The following is a 27,527-nucleotide window of genomic DNA, read 5'->3' as shown; positions in this document are numbered from 1 at the left end:
TTTTTGACCAATCTCATCTCATTTAAGCTTGCCTGGAGGGAGAGTACACTGCAACCTGTTTATGTTGCTTTGGGTCTACACTACATGCTTTTACCATTTTCTCTGCCTCAGCTTTCTGAAATAAAGCTTGATCATGCATCCCTTTCATCATCTCCCTCATTTTCTTTTCCTCTCCAAGTTGCATATTCATTATTATCTCAGCCTGCTTACCAATCGGCTTGAAGTGTTCTTCAATGGCAGCCACCTGCAGAGAAATATCGAGTCTCCATTAAGCAATCAAAATTGCATTAGAACCCCAGTCATCCTCACTATACAATGCTGAAACTTGAGTATCAAAATGGCTTCACAACAAGCCAAAAGAGAACTCCAAGAAAAAGAAGGGCCAGCCAACAAATTCTAACGAGTATTTTACACAACATTTGCACATTGCATTCTTGCAAGTAGAAATTTGCTGATTGAAGTGGAAGAAAATACTCAAGTGGTTATTGGCTAGATGAATAGTGAGGAGCGACCTTGTAGGCAGCACTTCATTAGAAAAGCTACAGCTCTTGCATCCAGGGTGAACGTCTCATTCACATGGATAAGGCAATTGGCAAGCAGTTTGGTTGACAATTTGACCAGTTCTTTATGTAACAGTCCATGTGTGGAATAATCTTCACTAAAGAATTTTTACATTTGTACTGTTTATTTACCCACATTTTAGGCCTAATAAAATGTTTAGGTTGCTGATCAAAAAAATAAAACAACAAAAGAAAGAAACCTCAAGGCTACTCAACCAAAATGGATTGGCTTCTGAAGATATTAGGGAAGAAAAGAAATGACCCTTTAACCAATTTATTTGAGCTAAATGATTAAATTTCATAGCAAGCAATGAAGCAACATCTAGATTCCAATTCTTGGATGTACAGTCAACATCTTGGTTTGATAGTGACTGATGAACTCAATAGTGCAGGATGGTGAACCAGAATTTGTGTAGCCAACCTGTATAGTTAGGATAAACCTTTGTTGAGTTGAATTGAATTGAACAAATGACTGGTGCAATTTGCTAACTGATTCAAAACTAAACTATATTGGGAGAGCCAAGAAGTTGTAACACTATTGAGGTGAAATTACAAAAGTCTGGGTACCCAATATCGCTCAAAAGGTGGTACTTTTAGTGTGGGCAGTTGTTGTAAGGAAGTGCTTAACAAGGGATAGTCTATACGGAAGAAGCATGGAGATGGTTTCTCGGCAATGTGTTGTGTGTTCAGCAGCTGAGAGAGAGAATCCACAACACAAAAAGGTCTGGCTTCTGAGCCAACTTTTAGTGTTGGAATTTGTTCGAGTTACTTTTTCCATGAAAGAAACCTCAAGGCTACATGAATGCCAGACATGCATTCATGTAGTTGAGAAGTTAATGCAACAAGGGCAAAACAAGTATGGTGCTAGAAAAGTGAATGCATCAGCATTACAAATTTCAGTTTCTTCTTCAGACAAATTTATCCCCTGCTCATGCAAGTATTACTTACTGTTTCTTCCAGTTTCCGGTTTAATGCCTGCATTTCCTCAACCATATGGCGAACCTCAGCTAAAATAGCCTGTTCTGGGATCCTTTTCAAGGCTTCCTTCCTTTCTTGTGCCTGGCCAAGAAAAGGAAAAGACAAAATGGACACTGTGAATGGAAAGCGGAATGAGTTATACTTGACATCAGTAACACAAGTTAGCTAGGCTTATAAGCAGGGACATGGACCTTTTAGATATATGTATTTAGCATATAAGCAGGGATATGAACCAAATAGCTCATAATTTAGCTTACAATGCTTGTAAATATAATATACATCTACAATATGATGGTAGCTCAGAGCCATCCTGTATAAACTCGTTTTGATCAGGAATGAAAGTTTCGTTTTGAAAAAATAAAAAATAAAGTTAGTAGGCTTATGCATTTATCTTATTTTTCCTTACAGTGGTGAGAACTGAAATGCAATCACTCAAAAAACTGTTATGCAGAATTTTATACAAGTTGGGATTTTAGAGAAAGACTATAATTGTGCTTCAACGGTTGTAAACTTAACTCTTTTAAAGACTAATAAAAAGATGCATTACTGATAAAAAAAAGTTGCAAACTATAACAGTTCTCAACATATGCATGAAAGGTATATATTGTTACAGTTCTTTCATCAACTTAAGTATAATTTAGTAAAGCTCAATACTCTCATAAGCAGCCTCTTATCTTCTCATTTATGAACTAAATCAATTACCTTCTCCAATAAGAAAAGAAAGAACAGATATTTAGGAAGTAGTATCACTCAGTGGACAGGTAGAGTATGCAACTATGGCAAATATTATGTACGACATCCAAAGGAATCAACACTTGCACAACTAAAATGATTTAGTTTTAATCTAAGCAAGCTATTTTATTAGATCATCAAGTAAATCATAGTTGTCAAGGAGATGCTTAGGCAACAAGGCACCAATGGAGGATCGTGTCATTTAATTGCCAAGGTATTTTGTACATGGTGCTCTCTGATACTTTTAAATTCTTGTTTTTTCGAGATTATAATAATAATACCGACATTATTAAACTAAATTATTTGGTTTCTGAGTTAAAATACTAGTTGCTTTTTGTTATTTTCTTATTACTTAAAAACCCGAAATGATAAGCAAGGAAGAACTCAAAATTTTGTTCAATCAACACTTCGTCCTTTTTTTTCTTCTTTCCCAAGGAAAAATTAGGGGCTCGGTCCCTCTATTTTCTGAAATTTCTTTTCTTTCTAATTTTTTTCATGAATTTGTTGGTTTTCTATGTCCCTCTATTTTTTTTCAGGAATTTGTTGGTTTTCATGAATAACCAGAGAAAGATGGTTATTGCTTGCTATGAAACCTAGGAAATTGCCCTAGGATTTATGGTTTTTATTAAAAAAATCCATCGCCTATGAAATGAATCTACTTCTAAGCCTGAGATTGATTGTAGGCCTATCTAAGGTGGTAAGAACCCCTTGGCCATTGCCAATTAAAAGAAGGAACCCCTGGCTATCACAATGTTACATCTTAGAGGCTTAGATCCTTGGCTTCTAGAGTGAATACCTTGTTTAAGTGCATCTAGAGATCATCCAATTCATTGGATGGTCATTTAACTAAAGTAAGGGTTGAGCTACATCAGGGGTCAATGACATCCGAAGATAGGTGTTGCACTTTGACTTTATTGTTGAAGCTTCATGAGTACCAGTTGTATCCTAGTTGTAGTGAAGCTAGTTCAGTTTTGCCCTTCACTTACCTAGAGAACTTGATATTTGTATCCGTTCACTCTTGTTCAAAATTCTATTTCAATAAGTGTAATCAAACCAAAAAGAAAAATAAGATCATAACAGGAAAAACTTCTTTGAGACTGGATAAAATTGAGTAGCTGAACTGACATTACGATATACCTTCATAAAATTTAGATGTATAAAGTTAAAAGATGCTACAAGGAAGAACATAAGATAAAGTTAAAAGATGTATAAAGTTACGATATACCTTACCAGCTGGTTGGTAAGGTCTCCTGCTGGTCGTAGTGGAGACTTGGGATCGAATCCTGCCTGCACCTGGGTTGGGGGGGATGGGCTACCCCCCATCGTGTAGCCCCTTCAAAAGAAATAAAAAAAGAAAGGGCTTATGTGCATGATTGATTTAGAAAAAAATGTATGATCATGTTAATTGGGTTTTTTTGGACTATATATGATGGCGGTAGAATGCAGTTAGGGCAGAAATAGAGGAACTGAATGAGGGTTTACACCACTATTCCAAGATTTTCTATACTCATCAATGGTCCTGTGAGAAGTAATTTCAAAACTCAAGAGGTCATAGGTCGGGCTAGTTCCTGAAAAGATGAAGTAATTTTTAGGAACTGGCTGTGGCCCATAGTTGTCAAGGTGATGCCTAGACCTATTCACAGGCTGGGCTTTGGGCTCGGCCCATGAACATTTTGCATTGCTTTAGGCTCAGGTAAGGCCCACTCAAAATTTGGCAAAAGCTCAACCCAAGCCCAACCTATGAACAGGTCTAGTGATGTCTAGGTGGCAAGGCACTCATGGTCGGTTGCCTCACTTAATCACCTAGATATTTTTTACATGGTGCTCTTGGATACATTTATATTCAACTTTTTGAGATTATAATAATTAAATAGACATTACTAAACTAAATTATTCAGTTTAAGTTACAATACTAGTTTTTTTATTATTTTTCTAATCTGTTAGAGTTCAATCTACATGTAAACTACCTTAAACCCTCGAAGAGTTCAAAACTTCAACTGATAAACATGGAAGAACTCAACATATATCGATTATTTTCATCATTGTCATTGATGATGATTCAATACTAGTTTCTTTTTGTTATTTTTCTTTCACCCTTTCTTTTCTTTTCTTTTCCTAGGACAAAAATAGAGGCTCAACCCTTCCAATTTTTTCATAAATATGTTGCTTTTCTATGCTTCAAATGAGACTCATACACTTTTTACAAAAATTATAGACAAGTAATAGCGAAGGATAGTTGCTGTTTACAATGGAACCTAAGGAATTACCCTATGATTAATCATTTTTATTGGAAAGAAGATCAGCAAATGGATTGGCAGATTCTTTAGCTAAACAAGGGGTACATAGGAATCAGATTTTTTGGGCTCAATTGTAAGCTTGTTCATACAGTTTAGAGGCGGCACCTCGCACTTCTAAGTGGGATCTTGTAATATGTATCCTTTGTGATCTTTTTAATAAAATCTTTATTATCTATAAAAAAAAAATCACCTAGTCGACTAGGAAACAATTAATAGTGAAAGATGGGTTTTGTTAAAAAGAAAAAGCACCACCTAGCCTTGCCTTGATTCCTGGAAAACTAAGCCTCTAGGGTCCATTGCCTTACTTTGACAATCAAGAAATACAAAGATAGCATGTGGAGCAATAAGTTTGCATGGTCAGAATTCTTTCTTTTGGCCCTCCAATAAAACACAACATGCTATCAACAAAATGAAAAGTCAAATCACCCAGTGAATACTGTCTGGATGATTTGGTTTCAATGTGTTCACATGGCCACAACACTTACTTGCAACCCTCTAATAAAACACAGGCATGCTATTAATCAAATGAAAAATCAAATTATTCAATCAATGTGTCATGTTGTTGCTACCCCAAATGACACATGTTTTCATTCTAAATCTGTAAAAACTTGGGCTGGCGACACCCCTCTTATTATTTATCTATACTATATATAAAATTGTAAATGTTGTGTGAAACTTTTTTTGGACAAAAATTACCCTCAATTTCATTGTTTGAGAGATGGTATAAAAGTTATTTATTATAGTCTTAATGCCAACTTTAATGGCTTCTATAATGGCCATGTTTGTGTATTTAATCCATCTCTAATTGTAAGGGTTGAAAATGTAACTTCAATTATTACCTTCTACCTCATTTAATCCTCTCTCATTAAGTCTTATACTTAAGGTATTAAATGCCATTTTCTCTTATTAAATCTTATATTTTAAAGTTATTTTTCACTAATAAATTCACTGATTAGATTTATGTCAATATTTTTAACAATATAAACTTATATATTTTAAAACTGACTCAAAAACAAAACCATTCTTTATTATCTATCAAAAAAAAAAAAAACAAAATATTCTTTATCCAAGTGGTGGCTAAGCAACCATCCAAATCAAATTGATCAACATATGAAGTCATAGTTAGGTAATAAAATTTTTAAAATAGAAATAAATATATAAATTTACAAAAAAATGTAGAAAAAATTAGGCACATTTGTGATATTTTTATTAATCAAATTAGAAAAATAAGTGTAATAAACAAGAATTATTTTTATTCACAATGAAAATGAAAAAAAAATACATAAATTTTGCAAAAATAAGCATTTAGGCACATGTATAATATCATGTATTTATCATATTAAACAAAAATAAGTGTGACATATCAGAATTATTTTTACACACAAAAATACAAAAAAAATTGAACACATCTATAATTCTATATTTACACTATTATTAAAAATATGAATAGGATTATTGAACTTTTTTTTTACTAAAATCAGGGTTTTAAAAACCGACCCAAAAACGGAACCGCTTTGGCTTTTGATTTTTGGGTCAAGGGTTCAACCGTTCAGTTTGAGAGGGTCAAATCGGTAAAATGTAAAATATAATATAACTTTTTATTTTGACCGTTAGATTAGGATTAGGTTAAAGTCCACCATATATATATATATATATATATATATATATACATTATTCTGAGAGGGGAGTGTAAGACTCTAAGGAAGCGACTGGTTAAAGCTGAGAAGTTAAAAGAAGAAGAAGAAGAAGAAGAAGAAGAAGAAGAAGAAGGAGGAGGAAGCGTCGTCGGAGGTTGTTTTCATCATGTTCACCGATCATTGTTGCATAACCGTTTTGCTTTGAGAAGAAGAAGAAGACGTCGGTGGCTATCTACATGTTCATCATCACTGCTACTACAACATCGTTTGCCCTCTTCTTACATCTATCTAAATCTCTCTCAAATCCCAGATCATTTGCTTCAACGATGATTTGGTGTATCTCGGATTTTAATATAAGACCAGTATTTAATCTCTCATCTCTTGCATCGATGGTTTGATTTCTTCATTGGAGTTGCAACTTTTTTTTTACTATTACAACTTAAAATGAATCATATAAATGAGAAAACTCAAAATCAAAACAGAAAAACTAAAAACCCTAACTAATTTCGGCCATCAAGAATAATTAAACAAGATTATGAGTTATGAAAATTTTTTTTTCAATTATTTTATTTTCTAAATTCTATTTTAAAATAAATAAAAAAATTGGAATTAGTTTGAAAGCAACACGAGAACCATTAACTAGGTCGAACATTTTAACAGTTAAACCGTCCGAGTTAACGGTTCTCTAACCATTTCAACAACTTTTTGTAAAATAGCGGTTCAGGGCCAAAACGGAACTGGTGACTTAACAGGTTCCCGGCCAAAATGGTTCGACCATTCAGTCTGCTCCGATTTTTAAAACAGTAACTAAAATACTCACTTTTGAATTTAGTCTCGATTTAATTGTAAGGTTTAAACTATAAATTGAACTACTACTTTTTGCCTCATTTCCTCTATTTAAATCTTACATTTTTTTTTTTGACAAATGAACAAAAGAAAAAAGATGCAACAAAAAGATAAAACACTACAAAAAGAAGAGTTTAGCCAAGCAAGTAGGCATGTCAATGATACTTGAAACTTCACAATTTGATCTAACTACCACATATTTTGATGAGGTGTTTATGTAATCAGATTTTAATTTTGCAATCAACATCTAATTAATAATAAAAAAGAAAAAATATAAAAATATAAAATACATAAAGTTTATAGAATTGGATAGATTGTTACTATAATTATCATTATCTAGAATCGCCACGTGCAAAACACGTTGTCATAAGGTGACAAGATTGACTCGACCCTACTGGAAAGAGGGTTGATTGAAGAGGTTTCAAGAACACTCTATAAGCTTTCAGAAGCCCCAAGACACTTCAAGAGTGTAGAGAAGATGGGCCGAATGGCCCATAGGTTGTTTATCCTTCTTTATTTTTTATGTTATTTGCTGTAATGGGCCTTAATCTGGGCTTTATTCTTTCTTGTGTTATGTTTTTTAATTTTCTGCCTAACTAGAGGCCTCTCTGTAAATTATTAAAGTTTAACTTGATGAAATGGAATTAGGGGTGTAAGAGAGGTTATGTTCGAAAATCTCTCTCTGAACCCTAGTTGTCGCCACCTTCTTCTCTCTTCTTGAAACCTGATTTCTATTACTTTCTTTTGATTTTCTATAACTTTTTAAACAGTCCTTTCTTTTCAAAAGGCTGTTTTTCTTCTTGGTATCAGAGCAGGCTCGACTTTTCCCTCTTTTCACCTCTTTTTTTCCATACATAGTGTATGGATAATTGAATCATATGAATAGTTAAAGAAACCTATTTCAGCCCAGTTGTTAGTGGTTTCTAGAGAGAAGGGGACTGGTTCTGTTGTCCTCCTGACAGATTCAAGTGACTTGCCCAAAACCCTAATTTTCTGGAGAAATCTGATTGCAGGCCCCACGGAGAGTTTGACCTGGGTGCTCAGTGACTGAAGGTCTTCTCATCCTTCATCTTGAAGATTGAATCAAGTAGATTGGTGTTCTGTGAAGTCTACAAGGAGCGGCTAAGATTTCTCTGTTTCTCCCGACTTCCGGGTGTGACGCAGGTAGCTTGTATGGATGCATAGAGGTTGGCTCACAACACAGTTTTTGTTCTGTCTTCATTTGTTGTTATTCGAAGTTGTTAGAAGTTATTTTCAAAGTATTTAAGAAGATGAAACCTTCAGAAGTTGAAAACAAGCATGTTGCTGAATCCGAACAGGTTCCGGGAGCCTCTGTAGGCTCTCTATTGGCTGTGACCATAGTCAAGCTGGATGGAACTAATTATTTGGCTTGGTCACAATCAATAAAAATTCATATCTGCAGTAGAGGCAAATGGGGTTTTATCTCCGGGAGCAAGAAGGCTCCTTTGGAAGATGATTCATCATATGAAAAATGGATGCAAGAAAATTATACTATTATTGGATGGCTTGTAAACTCAATGCAACCGCAGATTAGTCAATACTATTTGTGGATGAATTCAGTAAAGGAAATTTGGGATAGTGTTGTTGAAACCTATTCACAGAAATTAAATGTGGCCAGGGTTTACAAGTTGAGAAGTGATGTGAAGAATTTGAGACAGGGGGATAAACCATTGGCTGTGTATTTCTCAATACTAAAGTCTTTATGGCAAGAAATTGATTTGATAGAAGCTGTAGCCTGGGACACCACTAATGATGCTGAGGCCTATAGAAAACTTGTTGAGAGAAACAGGGTGTTTGAGTTTTTGACAGGGCTGAATCCAGAGTATGACATCACAAAGCAAAATATTTTATTCAAGGATAGTGTTTCATTGTCTCAAGCCTATGCCTTGGTAAGTAGTGAAGAAAGCAGGAGACTTGTCTAGGTCCAAGGGGCTGGTCTAAATGATCACTTTGCTAATATGTGAGTGAAACCCAAGGGAGTTGCAGGGACTCCAAGTAGCTCAAGGAAGAAAGAAATTATTTGTGAGTACTGTAAGAAGCCAAAACACACTAAAGACAAGTATTGGAAATTGCACCCTGAGCTTCTTCCTCTTCGATTTCAAAAGAAGTTTGATAATATGAAGGTAGGGACTGCCAATATTGCTGTTGGTCCAGATAATGATAGATACCAAACTGAAGAGATGACTGCTAGTGAGCAGTTAGCAGCTATGAAGGCTGGGAGGATGATCAGTCACCTAGAGGGTGTGGCCTCTTCTTCCAACAATCCAGGAAATTCAACATCTTCTACATTTGCTCATTCAGGTATACGGGCTTCTGCCAATCATGCAACTATTTCAAATAATTGTAGGATCCCTTGGATTATTGATTCTGGTGCTTCTGATCATATGACCAACCTTTCCACTTTGTTTGTTTCTTATGATTTACTTCTTGGCCATGACAAAATCACCCTAGCCAATGGCTCTCTTGCTCCTATCTCCAGCAAGGGAACCACCAAGGTTGCAGATTCCTTGGTACTTCCTTCTGCTCTTCATGTACCCAAGCTAAATACAAATTTGTTATTTGTAAGTAGCCTAACTAAGTCAATGAACTGCTATGTAACCTTCTTTCCTTCCTACTGTGTTTTTCAGGATCTGGAGTCTCAAAAAGTGATTGGGAATGGCCATGAGGCGAATGGAATATATCTGCTAGACACTCCTGGACAGAGCCATGAACAACCTGGAAAAGTTGCTTTTGGGTCTACATCTACAAAGTCTATCAGTCGAGTCATGTTATGTCATTTTCGTTTGGATCATCTTTCTTTTTCTGCATTGAATCATTTATTCCCAGAACTGTTTAAGGGAATTAGTCTGTCCAGTCTTTATTGTGAGTCGTGTGAATTGTCAAAACATTGTAGAAGCACTTATCCTTTGAGTAATAAAGGATCTTCTTCTCCTTTTCATATTGTGCACTCTAATATGTGGGGCCTTACCACTTACCTTTTATGGGTGGCTACAAATATTTTATCTTGTTCATTGATGAATTTTCTCGGTTCACTTGGATATTTTTTATGAAGTCCCCAGACTTGTGAGGCAATTACATGAATTTGTCCTAACCCAGTTTGATACCAGAATTAAAATTTTCAGATCCGACAATGCAAATGAATATTTTGAGAAAAACCTGATCTACTATCTCATTGATTTGGGGGTTATTCACCAAAGCTCCTGTGTTAGGACCCCAGAACAGAATGGAGTTGCTGAAAGAAAAAATCGGCATATTGTTGAAGTTGCAAGAAGTATTCTATTTGCCTCACATGTCCCTACAAAATTTTGGGGTGATGTTCTTCTTACTGCAACCTACCTAATCAACCGTATGCCATCCAGGGTTTTGGGGCTTAAGTCTCCCTTCAGTCTTCTTCATCCAGGCAAGGATCTTTTTCCTATTCCTCTTCATGTCTTTGGCTGCACTTGTTATGTACATATCCCAAGTGTCCAGAGACATAAATTTGAACCAAAAGCCCACAAGTATATCTTCCTTGGTTATTCCCCACACAAAAGGGTTACTGTTGTTTTGATCCGAAGACTGGCACTTGGTATGTCTCAATGGATGTCACCTTTGATGAGCTCTCTTCCTTATATGATTCTTCTCATGAGAGGCATTGTCCAAAGAGGGAGAATTTGTCACAGTTGTTTGCTCTTCCCCTTCCTATCCCAGTTGAGTCTTTTGTTGAAACTCTTCCTCCTTCAAATGAGTCAAGAGAGAATCAGTCATTTCATTCTCATTCTAGTGTTCCTATCCCTCCTCCTTTACCTCCTTGTCCTCTTTTTAATCCCAGGTTATACCAACGGCAAAGAACCAGAAATGAGCAGATTGTTTCCCCTACAACACATGAGCCTCCTACACTTCCAATCACAGAAGAGACAACAGGTATTGATACAGCCCCTTTGGAGTCATCCTTCCCAGACCTTGATATCCCTATTGCTATTAGGAAAGGAAAAATGAAGTGTACTGCACATTGCATTTCCAAACACCTTTCTTATAGTTGGCTCTCTCCTTCATATTTTGCCTACCTTTCATTTGTTGCTTCTAACCCAATTCCCAGGTTTGTGTCAAAAGCTCTTACTATTCCAGAATGAAGGGATGCTATGAGAACAGAAATTGATGCCCTGCAAGAATGACACTTGAGAAGTGGTTGATTTTCCTGAAGGGAAGGATCTAGTAGGCTGTAAGTGGGTCTTTACTATCAAATATCATGTTGATGGCACCATTGAAAAGTACAAGGCTAGGTTAGTTGCAAAAGGTTATACACAGACATATGGGATTGATTATCTACCTTTGCTCCTATTGCCAAGATGACCTCTGTGAGAGTTCTTCCATCTCTTGCTGCACACTCAGACTGGGCACTTTATCAGCTAGATGTAAAGAATGCATTTCTGAATGGAGAGTTACATGAGGAGGCCTGTATGTCTCTTCCTCCAGGGATGTATGAAACAGATATAAAAGGGAAGGTTTGCAGGCTGAAGAAATCTCTTTATGGACTTAACAGTCCCCTGTAGCATGGTTTGAAAGGTTTAGGGCTGCCCTTGTTAGCTTTGGCTATGTGCAGACACAGTCTGATCATACCCTCTTTGTGAAGAAGAGAGGATCCTTGGCCGTTTACCTGATTGTGTATGTTGATGATATTGTTGTGACTGGTAATGATGTATCAGGGATTAATGATCTCAAATCTTTCCTTCATACAGAGTTTGAGATCAAAGATCTAGGGGAATTGAGATACTTTCTTGGCATAGAAGTTGCTAGGTCCAAGGATGGGATACTTATCTCTCAGAGAAAGTATGTACTTGATTTGCTCTCTGAAACAGGGAAGATGGGTGCTAAACCAGTTGCTAGTTTTTACTCCTATTGATATGAGTCATAAACTCTCTGCTTCAAATGGAATATTGTTGAAAGATAAAGGAGTCTTCCAAAGAGTACTTGGAAAACTTCTCTATCTGTGCATGACTCGGCCAAACATTGCATATATTGTTAGTTGCATTAGTCAGTTCATGCATGCTCCCAGGGATACTCACATGGCAGTAGCAGAGCGAATTTTGTGTTATTTGAAGGGTTCCCCTGGAAAGGGAATTCCATTTGCTAAGCATGGCCATATGAAACTTGAAGCTTACACAGATGCTGATTGGACCGAAAACATTGATGATAAAAGATCTACCTCTGGGTACTGTAGCTTGGTGGCAGGTAAATATTGTCTCTTGGAGAAGCAAGAAACAATCAATTGTTGCCTAATCTTCAGCCGAAGCTGAATATAGAGCCATGGCTCATGGAGTTTCTGAACTACTGTGGGTTAGATCCTTGATGGAGGAACTGGGTATTGAGCATGATAAGCCAATGATGTTATACTGTGATAATCAGGTTGCCATCAACATTGTTCACAATCCAGTGCAACATGACAAAACTAAATATATTGAAGTTGATAGACACTTCATTGGAGAAGCTTGGCATGATTGACATCTATGCTCAACTTGAGGGGGAGTGTAGAGAAGCTTGGCATGTTGTATCCCTCTCTTGAGTAATACAAAGAGTTCCTTGAGTTCTCCATCTCTCTTTCCTTGTGTGCTTTGTGCCTTTGTTGCCTAAGTGTGTGCCTCAGTGTAAGGGACGAGTTGGTAAGCTACTTGGTCTCAAGAGTCAGGAGAGTGCTCTAAGTAGGGAAGGTTGACTTGTGGAGCGACGGACTGCTGCTCAAGTGCCGCACGAGACGCTAGAGGAGTCTAGGTCCGTGACAACGTGCACACTTACTAGTAGGTATAAATAATAGCACAGTAAAAGGAAAAGAAGGAATTACATAAATACCCCTATGGCATAGACTAACGATAAGAAAGAAACAAGAATTAACAACACTCCGCTTTCAAGTTGTGTTGTATAGATCAATCATGCTCAACTTGTCACATAGCTCATTATGTCGCCAACACTGAAGCCCCTTGGTAAGTACATCAAGAAGTTGTTCCCCTGAACTAACATAGGGAGTGCACACCTCACCCTTCTCAATATTTTCCCTTATAAAATGTTTATCCACCTCAATATGTTTTGTTGTGTCATGGAGTACAGGATTTGATGCAATATTTATAGCTGCTTTGTTGCCACAGTAGAAAGACATTAGATTGCCAACATCAAACAACTCTCCCAACGAATTCTTGATCCAAAGCACTTCTGCAACTCCATGTGCCATAACCCTATATTTTGCTTTAGCACTCGACCTTGCCACTACATTTTGCTTCTTACTTCTCCAAGCCACTAGGTTTCCACCTACAATGGTGCAGACATGCAGTATCCACTAATCAACTTTTTGTCATCCACAACACCTGCCCAGTCTATATCTAAATATGCTTCTATTTTCAAGTGACCATGCTTTTTAAACAACAACCTGGTTCCTAGAAACTTCTTCAAATACCTGAGGGCCCTCTCTGCAACTTCCAAGTGTGGTACTTTAGAGGAATGCATAAATTGGTTCAAGACCCCCACAACAAAGGCAATATCAAGACGTGTCATTGATTGATACAATAGTTTTCCCACCAATCTTTGAAACTGCTTCACATCCTTCAAAGGTTCACCATTGCAATCATCCAATTTGTAATTCACACCAATAGGGGTATTGACAAGTTTTGCACCTAGCTTACCTATGTTCTACAAGAGATCTAGGATGTACTTTCCTGTGAGAAACAAAGATAACCTTCTAAGAAGAAGCAACCTCAATTCCAAGGAAATACCATAGAGGCCCTAGATCCTTCACTTCCAAAGATACCCTTCTAATCACCTGTGATGATAATGTCATCCACATAAACTATCAACACCGTCCCCTAACCCCTCTTAACAAAGAAGGTATGATCATACTGGCATTGCCTAAAATTGATCTGCTGAACTGCCATATGGGACCTACTAAACCAGGCTCTAGGGGATTGTTTCAACCCATACAGAGATTTTTTCAGTTTACATACCTTCTTTTCATTAGAATCAACTCCAGCAAAGCTTGACTTGGAAAATAAAGTGTACGTTCAAAACTAAGAGAAAATACCAACATGAACAACAAAAACCAAAAACACTTTTAACTCCAACCAGAAAAAATCAAACCACAGTAGAATTCCTTTGAGAGCTTTAACCATTCCTCCATACTTGTCAGATTTTGATCTCAGTTAAATGGCCCTATTTGTTTCTGCCGAACTATAACAATTTGAAGCCTATCAAGATTGAATAATTGATCAACTTGTATTTAGGAATGATCAAAAGCACTTAACATGCCAAAATCCTCATTCCTGCAATCACGTAGCTACTGCATTTTTAATTTGAGATTCGCAAACCATTCCTGTAATCACTCAGTTTGTCCATGCCCTCGTATACCCTATCTATAACCTAATCATTAACTTAGCAAAGAACAAACAATGCTTTTGTAAATAATACAAAATGCAAATCATGTCAACCGTATCGGAAGAAGCATTTTCACTAAATTTCGAATTTTGCAGGTTATATTTGCATAAGCCATGAAAACAAGTGAATTACTTATATTGATCAATGAGACAACAGGTCATATATTATGATAAACAAAAAAAATGGCAGAACTACTGATGTCCAAAATGGATGCAAGAATACAAAGCTAATCGAGTATAGGGAAATGGGAGAAACATGAAGAACCCCAACCTGTTCAAGGCATCTTTGCAGTTGCAATATCTGTAGGATCTGATTCTTCTTTCCTCATATCCCAAAAGAGCCCTAACATAGAACCAAGCTTTCCTCCCAAACTCCAATAGTTTATCCATGACAAATGGCCACTCTACAGCAACTCTTTTCTGCATCCAAGAACAAACAAAACTCAACATCAGTAAGCATCATTCAATTGGCGTCTGACTGTCTGTAAATTGAAAACACAAAGTCTGCTTCGATTCCTCAAGGGATCAAGACCTGGGTACATCAGAAATCCAAACGAGTACTCTGTAAGACAAATTTAGAAATTACAGTTCAGTGTAAATCATCATTCATCATTACAACTCAAGGAAAAATAAAGATGTTCCTTAATAATCAAGAATACAAACACCATAGCTGGCCTAGGATGCACATAAACACGGAAATTTTTTCAATCAATACTAATTGATAGGGCATATAAAAAAGAAAGAAAACAGGGGAGGAAATTCATCCTCACCTTCCATCAATACTAATTGATAGTGCATATATGTATATATTCTATTTTTTTAGGTAATGGCTTTACTTCAAGGCATAAGATATGCTAAACATTTGGGACTAGATCAAATGGAGATTGAAGGGGACTCTAAACTGTTGATGGGGTTGATGCAGTCAGGTTGTTTGGGAGCATGGAAATATAGACAGATGATAAGGGAAATAATGAATATAACGAGGGAGATTGGTGTGTGCTTTAAGTGGACAAGAAGGTCAGCTAACGGGCTAGCGGATACCTTAGCAAAACAAGGGACTGTAAAGGAGAACGTGTTTTGGGCAGTGCTGTAATGAGTATGTAACTTGGGTCAACTTCTTCTTAGAGTTGACAGATGTACCTTATCATAGTTTTAATTTTAATGAAGTTGCCGTTTCCAATAAAAAAAGATTATTTCTATTTTTACAAACCAGTCAAAAAAATTAAATATAGATATATTAAAAGGCTAAGTAAATATATGTATATAGGAAAATGATTTCCCCCTATTTTTAATCCACATATGCCATATATGTACCTAAAATAATAGAGTTTACCACATATACAATAGAAGCCCAAAATGATATAATCAAATTTGACTTGAAAGACAAATAAATTCACAGACAACGGCTCTTTAACCTATATATGATGCAAAATAAACTCAATGATAATCCTAAATAACACAAATTAATCATTTTCTAGTAAGGGCTTTAAACAAGTTTTTCTTAACAAAACTAAATATAAACAAAAAAATGACGAAGTACAAAATGTAATTCTTAATTGAATTTATTCGAATCACAATGAATCATATAAATTGTAAGATTTTTGCAAAAAAGGATTCAGGCATAAGATTCGAATCAAAACCCTTGGGATTCTTGATTCAAAATGTGAATCGTATCATAAATTGTAATATCTTGACAACATCGGTGGCAGCAATTGAAAGGTCGAGACTGGGGTCTGCACTCTGGGGTTCCAATGACGGTGAGGTTGAAGGCTAGGTTTCAGGTGAATTGGGCTGGCTCAAGTACAAGCAGACTTGGACCTCAATTTTATGAATCAATACCGGGCCTTTCAGGCTCCATTTCCCATAGCAATGTTGTAGCCTGCAGAACCCAGACCAGGCCTTTTTGGCTCCATTTCCCACAGCAATGTCGTAGCCTGCAAAACCCAAACCCTAACTGCTAAACTTGTGGATTCTTATTGGGAAAGGTAGGGAAACTTATACAGCCTTTTTCCTTAAAACCATTTCCTTCGAACCAAACACAGCCTAAGGGCTCTATTTGTTTGCGATGCAATTTGATTTGCATCGGCACAACTGCATGGGAGTGTAAATGAGAAAAATGCAAAATTCTGGTCCACTTTTACTTTGCTTCAGGTTCTATTTCACTTCATCTTCATTGCAAACAACACACAATAAGACTTTGAAGCAAAAGTAAACCAAAATTTGCACTCAACACATTTACACTTTCAGCTCAGTTTGGAAGGAGTACAAATGCAAATATGTAGTGTAAAACCTTACATTTTGTATTATTTTATATGTATTTGTACTGTACATATTTGTATTTGTACTCCTTCCAAATTGAACCTTCATTTTTTTTTTTTTTGAACAGCAACAAGAAAGTTAATTCATTAAAATAGAATAGAAAGATACAACAAGAGGTTTTGAAACCCAAAGCCATCCCAAATTTACAATTGAGCCCAAAACATGGATTGTCTCTGAATTCCTTGTTTAGCTAGGCCATCTGCCGTGCTATTTGCAGATCTTCTAATCCATCTTATTTGGATGAGCATGTCTTTAGATAACTGTTTGAAGCGCCTGACCTCATTCCTTAGCTGCCAAATTACCCCTTCCTCCTTTCTCAGACAGCCCACAACTATTTTTGAATCACCTTCAATGATTAGTCTCTCAATCCCCATCTCTTTAGCCTTCCCACCCCATAAACTGCTGCCATTATTTCTGTATCTTCTGATCTCACCACACCACCTTGCTAAACAGGACCTGAATACATTGCTAGGATGTTACCATTTCTTCTCTAATAACTCCACCAATACCGGATGGACCAGGGCCCAGGATTGCCCATACAGCTACCATCAAAATTCAATTTCTTCTACCCATCACATGGGGGTGATCTGGTCTCTATAATTCTTTGTCTGCTGGAGGAGGAAAGAGCAATTAAACCCCACAAGTTGAAAAAATCAACTGTAAAATCTGCAAAGAGCTTTAAAGTTTCCACCCAATGAGCCACCCTTAAAGTTATTACTTCTATCACAGCTTCCTTACTTCTTTCCATGTCTTCAAAAATTCTTAGATTCCTTTCTTCCCAAAATGTCCAAACTGACCTAAAGCCAAGTCATACCTGATATGGTTGAGGAACACAGGAAGATTGTCATGGATAGCCTTCCAAGGAGCAGCCAAAGTACCCATCAATCAAATGAATCTTCAACTAATCACCCGAAATGGACCTAATTCTGATCCAGTCAATGTAGATAATAACAGCATGATTTTTAAAAATCAAAAATTCTTTACCTTTATGCTCTTGATTGACAAGGAGATTAAGGCATTTATCTCCACTAGTGTATAGGGCACAGGCGCATGTAAATGGTGAAGATATAAGTTGGCATTATAAAATCAAATTTAACTTTTATAACCTGCACGAAACTAAGGCAACTATCCACTCTATAATAGTATAGATATATGGTTATATTTTACTATGAGATACGCTTTTTTTTATCTAGCTCATACACCGCGCCAGTCCAGTCCATGGTGTGTTTAGGTTCCTTGTGAACCCGAGTATCATAATAATACTTGCTCAAATGACAAATGTAACATCCAGAATACAGTCCATCACCTCATCAATGTCCATTTCCCCATCTATGTCAATCACCCTATCATATAACACACTCATTTTGGATCCTGTCTCCATATCCGATACTAACTCATTCTCCATTTCAGTGTCCTTATTAGTATCCATCACTTACATTATCTTGCAGTTTAAAACACACACACACCCACACAAAAAGAAAGCAAATGAAAATTCAGCACACCATTAACATGTAAGGTAAATCAAGTCCAACAATATAGGTTCAAAATTTAAACAATCAACAAAAAAAGACAAATAAGGTTCACAAAGCAAAATAATAAATAAAGCAACAAAAGTTTAACATTCTATCTCAATCAAATAGATTAATAGTTGAAACTATCACTCTCTCTCAGAACGCTCATACAACTCTTTAATCAGCTTCAAACGGATGGTCGGGGTCCCAACTGCAATAAATAAGTCACGAAAATCACCCTTCAGAAACTGGAGAGTGGCAAACAAGTGCAATGGATTCCCCTCCTCCATTTCGGGGATTTCATTAAGCAGCTTCAAGCACCGTTCCATAGAGGCTAGCCTCGAACTTTCTCTCATATCTCTAACAGTCGTTATAGCAGAAGCAATTCTCTCCAAGCTTCTACCAATTCGTACAGCCTCAGTGGTCTTCTTTTTCCTAGAAGAGGTGTTACTCTTGCTTATGTCCTTGGGAATGTTCCTACTCGAGTGAGTACTGGTTGGTTCTGGTTCTCCGACATCTTGCATTGTTTCGGAGGCATCCATTGGTGTGTGTGACTTATTGAGAAATTCATCATCCAATTGGCCATCATTCCAAGCTCGTTGAGTTAAAGGAACCACCTCCGGCAGCACACCCACATTTGGTGCCCAACTATCGTCACCATGGGCAACCGTGCCATTAAATAAGATGTCCAAGTTTGTCGCATGGGGAAGACCCTTGTGCCTAAACCGTGCTGCATCAGGATATGTCTATGACACAAGGACATAATTATGTAAGGTTCTACCTAAAAATAATTTACCTACTTTTTTATTTCATGAAAATGCCAAAATACATCATACCTTCAGATAATCTTCCCAGAAATCATCTCTGGCAGTGAATGTTTCGTTTATTGGGTCCCAACCCGAACCAGTATAGGTAGACAATTTATGGAATATCTTCCATTCATTCTTTACCGCATCCCAGTGATTCTTCATTTGTTTTTGTGAATAATGTTTCCCCGTTATCCTGGTGAACTCCCGAATCATAGTTGACCATCCTTGCCTATCCATGGTAGTTTTGGTCTTGTGGTCGGCCATGACTTGTTGTAAACACAAATCCACCCAAACTTTGTGTAGTTCAGGAGTCCAAGTAGCCCGGGAGCTTCCCCCATTTTTCCCTTGGCAACTAGCCATAACCTACAAATTTTAAATTCGTATGTCTCAATCATGAACACAATAATAATGATACTACTACGAAAGTTAATAATAAGAAGAAAAAGAACAATAATAATATTAATTAAATAACAATGATAATAATAACAATAATTATAACAATAATCATGATTGTTAACGCCAACACATTATTAATTATTTTAAGCGATAAGTAGCAATAAAAAATCAGAAATTGCACATTATTCCAAAAATTAAAAAAAAAATATGATACTTAGTGCATTATGCAAGAAGCAAAAAAAATATGGAAGAACATCACAAGACTATTTGGCTAATGCATATTACTCGATAAATCATGCAAGGAAAATTTAAAAAAAAAAAAGCCTAAGGTATCACAAATTATTCACATTAAAATTCCAAAACAATAAAAAAAAAAGTTTGAAATATGCAAAAAATAACAAAAAATCAATAATTGCATAGTAACATTCCACAAAATCCAACAAAAAATTGTATCATGCATACAGATCATTATATTGTACAAGAACACCTAAACAAGCATCTAACAATGCATTATTATTCAAATAATATCCCTAAAAATCCAAAAAAAAAAAAAACTGTTTATGGGTTTTTTTCGCTAGAATATGCAAAAATAATAATATCACTAAAACAACCCAAGTAGTTCGATTAGGAAATCATACCTCTCGTCATGATCAAGTTTCCAGTTGATTTGCCATTCAAAAACTAGATCTACGCAAAAAAAAAACGCCCGGATCTAGTTTCAGGAGTTAAAAATCCCAAAATACACACACATAGGTTGTGTAGATGCAAGAGAAACAAAAAAAAAAAAATGAAAACGACGCATCTCGATCGTTTTCTTAGTCACTAAAAAAAATAAGCGCTTATTCAATAAGCAGTCCAAAGGTTGCTTATTTTTTAAGTACTTATTTTTGAAATAAGCACTTATTCCCAACTTATCTGCCAAACATGAATAAGTGCTTATTTTCCGCTTATTGTGTGGTCTCACCACTTATTTTAAGTACTTATTTGAATAAATACTTATTTTAAGTGAAATCAAATAATACCTAAATAACATATCAGCCCGTGTTTGGGCCGGGCCACAAGCCAGCATGGGCTACGAGCGGCTCGGCCCATTTTACACCTCTAGGTGATCAGCAATGGGGAGTATGGTCCTCGTCCTATTGCCATTGTGTTTAGTTGCAATGCAAATTTATTTGCACTAATGTAAAACTATGGTACTACAAATGATTTGATGCATATTCTTTTTTTTTATTTCAAAATTTACCTTATTTTGTTTGATTGCAATACAAATGAAGTCAAATAAGACCTAAAGCGAAATAGAGTAAAGCCCAAAACAAAATTAAACCAGAACTTGCATTCCTTTCATTTGTACTCCCATACATTTGTATTATTGCAAATAAAATTGCACTGCAACCAATTGCAGCCCTAGGGAACATTCCAAATTGGCTTCCACACTGTTTGATGGATGGGTGTCAAAATAAACACTCCATTACCTAGATATCCAACATACTCAGCTCTGGTTAACATATTGTTGTATCTACATTGGATTGGATCAGAATTGGATGATGAGTTGAGAATTCATTTGATTGATGGGTACTTATAAACATACAAGAATGTGAATCGAAGATTTATAGAAGAGAAATAAGCAAATCCAAAATTTCTCCAGCATTTTCACTATACGATTGTAACAAAATTAGGCCATGTTTGGTTGTACCATTGTTGCTTCTTCAGGAAACATCAAATTTGATGTTTCTACTATAACTGCCAATGCCTATAATTTTTTAGTGAAATTGGTTATCTGATGTGATCTAACAAGACAATTTCTCAAAAATTGGTATTGACCAATACAAAACGTTACAAGTATAAGTGGCAATGGTACCAAACACAACCTTAGTGGCACATATACGACACATGGTAGCATTTCTGTAGAACTGATTACTACCTCCTCCAGCCTTGCTTTTTGCTCCAACACCCTTTAGTTTCTTTCAAGCCAAATGGCCCAGAAAACTGCTACTTGGAGCCCAGCAGCATTTTCCTTTTTTGTTGTTTTTGGAACATGCCAACCAGCTAGTAGTGCCTTAACTAAGGCAGGGCAATGCCATTGAAGGAGCACTGCCTTGCCTTTTTCTAGTTGAGAAGGTGCAGAAGAAGAAGAAGAAGAAGAAGAGATGAGCTGTTGTTTCAACCTCTTTATTGCACAGAGGGGCAGAGATCAGGCAGACTCATAGTTTCATACCCTTCCTATCTAACACACATGTATATAACAGAAACCAATTTATTAATCAGAAACAACCACCAACTGCTCAAAACAAAAGAGCAGCAGGTCAAATAGTACAACAGCATCCATCAACAAAAGCCTTAAAAGTAATAAAGAGAAAGAAAACTGTTACAGCCTGGTCCAGGGCAACCCCATTCAATAGAGTCTCTTCCAACCCCAGCTCTTGCCAAAGAATCTGCTAACGTATTCACTCCGAGGAACTCAGTTGAATGAGTTGTTCAAATTGGAACCTAGAGAATGAGCTAATCTCACATAGGTCTGAACTGCCATGGAATATGATTCTGAGATCTCATCCAACCTACAACTGTTTGGCAATCACCCTCCACTTCCACATTTCTCAAGCCCTGCATCAGTAAACCTTGAATTAAAGCCATCAATTCTGCCCTTTGGAAGTTCCCAAAACCAGCTGGATCCAAAAACTAAGGATTTTATTGCCTTGATGGTCCCTAACAACTACCCCCACTCCAAACATCCCTCGATTACCGAAGCAACACCCATCAAAATTCAGCTAATGCCTCCCTGTTGTTGATGGAGACCAAATCATCAGACTTTTGGGTGGGTTTACTAATTTGAAAACCAGCTATGATATTTGTCCTCTAAATAAGTCATTAAGGGTTACACCATTAAATTCTTTATAAATCATAGCCCAATGCACAGCTCTTAATGTTATGTCAAGACTGCTGGAACAAACCAACAGAAGGCAGTTAATCAGTTTTACAAGAGGAACAGAAGGCAGTTAATCAGTTTTACAAGAGGAAGCCACATCAGCACAACTAACCATCCACTTGTAACAACAACTGCCATCCACTTGTAACAACTGTAACAATCAAGATTGTAAAACTATAAGTAGTGGATTAGAAAAGGAATAAGGGAATGATTCTTTCAGCATTAAACTCTCTCTCTCTCTCTCTCCTTCCAAGAATTCAGGAGGTTGGCCCCTCGAAGAGCCCTGAGTTAGGCAGGATCCTAACAATTTGGTATCAGAGCCAACATGACCAACACAAGAAACATGTCAATAGACACCCGAATGGATCAGATGGAGGTAGAGATCCATCGAATGTCTTCAGATCTCAAAGAAATGAAGGAAGGCTTCACTGCTCTCCTCCTTCGACTGGAGCAGGGGGCAACGAACACTGATAGAGAAAGCCAAGAAGAGCACAGCAATGAAAACAGCCGCAGAACAGGGGTGGCAACAAGAATAGCCAAAATCGACTTCCCCATCTTCTCAGGCGGCGACCCAACTCCATGGATTCTCAGAGCCGAAAGGTATTTCGATTACCATGAAACACCGGGGCAAGATAGGGTAGCTCTGGCTTCTGCGCATCTTGAAGGGGAAGTTATCCTCTGGTTTCAATGGTACAGAAGGGGGCACCCTCGTCAAACTGGGCAGACTTCACGAATGCCATGACTGCCCGTTTTGGATCATCTGGGTTCGAAGATCTTGATGAAAATTTGGCAAAGTTGCGGCAGGTGGGATCAGTAAAAGAATACCAGATGGAGTTCGAAAGGCTAGCCGTGAGAGTCCAAGGGTGGACAGAGAAGGCATTGGTGGGAAGCTTCGTCAACGGCCTAAAAGAAGAATTGCGACTGGAAATGAAAGCGATGCAGTCCACTTCGGTCATCAATGTGGCAGAACTAGCAAGATTGTATGAGGACAAGTTCAGTCAAGCAAGAAAGGTGCAGCGACCATGGGGTCCAGAAGCAAGAAGGGAGCAAGAAAGGACGACAGCACCGGACAAGGAGGAAGGAGTATTGGGCCCAGGCCCACTGGTACCTTTCAAACGGCTGACCTGGGCAGAGATGCAAGCCTGCAGAGACAAAGGTCTCTGTTACAACTACGAAGAGAAATTTGAGTCGGGCCATCGCTGCAGGAAACAGCAAGCGTTTCTCCTCCAAACAGATGCCGAAGAGGAAGACGACATCACTGGTTGCGGAGAATCTAACCCAAGGTGGGAAATACAATCCAATGGCACGCCTGAAATATCCTTACAAGCCCTTACGGGACTTGCGTCCCCTCAAACAATGAGAGTTGCAGGGCTGATTCTAGGACGCCAAGTGTCAATCCTCATAGACAGTGGCAGCTCCCTTAACTTCATAACTCAAGTCTTGGTGGATAAAATGGGACTTACGGTTCAACCAACAACGGCCTTTACGGTTCATGTGGCCAACGATAACAGCCTATCTTGCAATAGCATTTGCATGGGCCTACCACTAAAGATTCAGGGTCATCAGTTTGCGGTGGACCTATATCCTCTCCATCTCAGTGGAGCAGACGTGATGCTAGGCATTCAATGGTTAAGACAGCTAGGACCCGTGGTCTGTGACTGGGCCCGTCTCACCATGGACTTCACATCAAGAAACTCTACAGTCCATCTACAAGGGCAAACATGCAAGGGCCCAAGGCCCATCAGTCCTGCAACACTAACAAAGCAAAGAGGAGATCCAGATCAGCCCATATTCACGCACATGGACTCAAATTTTCCTACATTAGACCTTGAGGGCAAGGTCACTCTAAAGGAAGGGGGGATTGTCAAGACTGCTGGAACAAACCAACAAAAGGCAATTAATCAGTTTTACAAGAGGAACAGAAGGCAGTTAATCAGTTTTACAAGAGGAGGCCACATCAGCACAACTAACCATCCACTTGTAACAACTGCCATCCACTTGTAACAACTGTAACAATCAAGATTGTAAAACTATAAGTAGTAGAGCAGAAAAGGAATAAGGGAATGACTCTTTCAGCATTAAACTCTCTCTCTCTCTCTCTCCTTACAAGAATTCAGGAGGTTGGCCCCTCGAAGAGCCCTGAGTTAGGCAGGTTCCCAACATGTTATGAGTTCAATCAAATACTCAACCTACTTGTGTTTTTCTTCAAATATCAGCAATGGTACCAAAGACAACCCTAAATTTTTATTCAGTTCTACATCAACAAACCCAATCGATCTTAGAATACAGATTATTTGTAATGATCTAGACCCAAAATAAGGGTATGAAAAAGAAGTGATCTTGGATTTAACCATATTCAATTCAATTATTCAGGAGAGAATTGGGTTTGTTTTGTTTTGTCATTATTTTCTTATATATCAAGTTATCAACCCTGTGGCATCATACAATTTGAGTTGAATAGGGGAGAGAGCTGGGTTTGAAAAAAAATAAATAAAAGGTTGTGGGGGGAATGAGAATAGAAACAGGACATAGAAAGGGAAAGAGAGGTGGGGACATAATTAGAACGAAAAAATGAATACGGGTTGTAAGTGGGAGACAAAACTTTGGAACTCTGTTAAAGGGAGAGTATAGAACTCTCTCTTTTGGATAAGATATAATACACCAAACTCGTGACATTTATACAGGGAGAGATTGAGAGAGTTTTGAATTGACCAAACAAGAGCTTTTAATGGGGTGAATGATCAATAGTGGGGAGAGTGGATGAAACAAAAGGAAAGAGATAAATTAAAAGTATTTTAAATAAAAAGAGAGTGGACCAAGAGGGAGAGGAACTGAATAAGTTTCCCTTTTGTAAGAAGTAATATGATAGATTCCATTTTACTAACTGAAATTCTCTCCATTACAAAGTTGATATTTTGGCAATTTTGCTCAAAATCAGGAATCAGGAGTTCAGGACATTATCTACTTTATATTTTTCCTCGAATAAAGGTGCCATGATCATAATCCATTTAAAACTTTTATTGGTAGACCCCACAACTTTTTTAAGGCCTACTGGTTTAAAATATAATAGTGGGAAAAGGACTGCTAAGCAAATTCTCACATGTTTGCTTATGCACCACCCTAATCATACTCCCCCCCCCCTCAATCTTGGATATGATTCCTATTGCCTCTCTTCTCCCTATCTCTTTCCCTCTTTCCATCATTTGGAAGATATTAGGGTCCATTTGGTTCACAGGAGTAGGCGCTTGGAATCGGAACCGAAATGACCCATTCTGATTCCAACCATTTGGTTGATCCAAAGACCTGCTCAACTCTAAGTCTTCATTGTCTCACAAGCCTTCCTCCATCCAAGTTAGCCGCCGCCAACCACCATCTCTAGCATGCTAAGACCAGTGGCCAGCCGGGCATCCTTCTCCTATATCTCCTCTATTCTGCCTCATCTTCCTTTTTGTGCTCTTCTTCCTCCCTTCTTCTCTCTTCTTGCTCCCCTCTTCTTTCTCTTCCTCTTCCTCCTCCCCTCTGTCGCCACCACTGCCGCTAATACTGCCAATGGTCAGTATTAGCAGATCCTCTTCTCCCCCCCACCCCTCCTTTCGTCTTTCTCCTCCTCTTCCAAATCTTTGCCCAGCAAAACAAAGCCTGGAATCTTCCCACTGCCACTATGACAACAGCCGAACAAAGCCTGGAATCAGCCCCTCTCGACCGCTGCCACTGTGAATAGGGGCAAAACTGAAAAGTTAAGCCAATTCTGATTCCAGCTTCTAGTTGAACCAAATAGCAACAATCGGAATCCAATTCCGATTCTGATCCTAGCTGCAAACCAAACAGACCCTTAATCTTTGGGATAAAATTGTCTCTTTCTCACCGTATCTTGTTTTCTTTTTTCCTTTTCTCATGTAAGGTTATTGATAAAACTGATGCTCCAAAGGTGGTATTGGCTATAGAATATGAGAAGGCCCTTGAGGTGTAAGAACTGTCCCTTCTGCTGCCCCTAATCCTGTGAATGGAACTACAGGCTGGGAATTGGCACTTGTAACAGCTCCAAGTTCAATGAAAGTGCTACAGCTGCAAGCAAACTGGTATCACCCCTATGTTCTGTATTTTGTTCCCATGATAAGTTTCTTGCTGGACCATTCACCATTCTATTGTTATCCTGGACCTTAGTAGTAAGATGCAGTTCCTCTACGAATAAATCCAAGATCTAAGTGATGTCCTCTTGGTGTTTAAACATAATACCAATTTTCATAGAAGCAAGAATGCTCTGTACTAGGCCGTCTTTATGGTGGGTGACAAAGTCATTATGGTTGGCACCTACCTCCCTATCTGCTCCACACAGTGGTTGGTATTCACCATTCATGGTCCTACTAGGAAGACCTAGTATAAAAGTGGAGCTGATTGGGTGTAGGACCAATTAACTGTAAGAACAATTAATATATGAAGAATACATGCTAAAAGACCTGACTTTAGAAGAAACCAAATTCACAACAATGAAATACTTTTTAGATGGATTTGATTGATTTGGAGCTGATAAACACTAACAATATCCCCTCATTAATTAATTAACAAAGTAAGCGACAGAGAGATACTCTTTTGGGGCTTTGATCGATTTGGGGCTGCCTTGTATCAATTTGGAGCTCCGGTCGTTTCACGGTGGAGGTTCCTTCCAATTTGGAGCTCTGGTTGTTTTAGAGAGGAAGTAGGTAGGGTACCGCCGATTCCGGAACCACTCAAAAACAAAATAAATAATAATAGGGTTGAGAGCTCTATTTGGAGGGAAGAAGAAGAAGAAAAGGAGGAAGAACAACTACCTACCGCCGGTCGCCGGTGGTCTGGTCAATGACCGGTCGAGGGGTTATGGTTTGGATGAAAGAGAGACAGGGAAGGGAAGTTCGAACGAGAGAGAGGAGACAGGAAAATGGGTTTTGTGTCCTGCGGGTTGTGTTTTGTGGTTTGAAGCCACGCTGAAAACGAGTATAACTAGTTTAGGGCTCAACCATGGCAAGGAGCCAGGGGGAGCCGGGAGGGTTCGGGCGGGGATCATATTCCTCGTCCCCCGACCCCGATTTTGAAATAAATCCCCGTCTTCGACTGGAATAAAAGTTGT

General features: G+C 37.8%; 1 protein-coding gene across 4 annotated transcripts; it reads right to left on the bottom strand.

Annotated features, from left to right (window-relative positions):
• LOC104598836 (L10-interacting MYB domain-containing protein-like) lies at positions 1 to 27,527 on the bottom strand. Of its 4 annotated transcripts, XR_016083879.1 has the most exons (7): positions 27,010 to 27,527; positions 19,132 to 19,467; positions 18,534 to 19,041; positions 14,737 to 14,885; positions 3,496 to 3,603; positions 1,509 to 1,619; positions 1 to 244 (listed from the first exon to the last, which is right to left on the bottom strand). XR_016083879.1 is itself a non-coding variant. In XM_088900634.1 (6 exons), the coding sequence occupies exons 2-6, from the start codon at positions 19,462 to 19,464 to the stop codon at positions 23 to 25; spliced, it is 918 nt and encodes a 305-aa protein (XP_088756760.1). In that variant the 5' UTR covers positions 19,465 to 19,467; positions 27,010 to 27,527; the 3' UTR covers positions 1 to 22. The 4 variants fall into 4 exon arrangements, 3 of the variants coding, with proteins under 3 accessions (XP_088756760.1, XP_088756759.1, XP_088756757.1); XM_088900634.1 differs by lacking the exon at positions 18,534 to 19,041 and having other exon boundaries at positions 3,501 to 3,603; XM_088900633.1 differs by lacking the exons at positions 1 to 244; positions 1,509 to 1,619; positions 3,496 to 3,603; positions 14,737 to 14,885 and adding an exon at positions 20,139 to 20,187 and having other exon boundaries at positions 18,271 to 19,041.

This window comes from Nelumbo nucifera, chromosome 3 (genome assembly GCF_055504915.1).
Source record: "Nelumbo nucifera cultivar China Antique chromosome 3, China Antique-T2T, whole genome shotgun sequence".
Classification (NCBI taxonomy): domain Eukaryota; kingdom Viridiplantae; phylum Streptophyta; class Magnoliopsida; order Proteales; family Nelumbonaceae; genus Nelumbo; species Nelumbo nucifera.
Note: the sequence above shows the minus strand (reverse complement) of the source record. Positions and strands in the feature narration are given on the sequence as shown.

Coding starts and splice junctions, on each gene's coding strand:
- LOC104598836 (XM_088900633.1), bottom strand. CDS start 19,464: ATGGCTAGTTGCCAAGGGAAAAATGGGGGAAGCTCCCGGGCTACTTGG. Junction 19,042..19,131: donor TCTGGGAAGATTATCTGAAG/GTATGATGTATT, acceptor CTTGTGTCATAG/ACATATCCTGATGCAGCACG.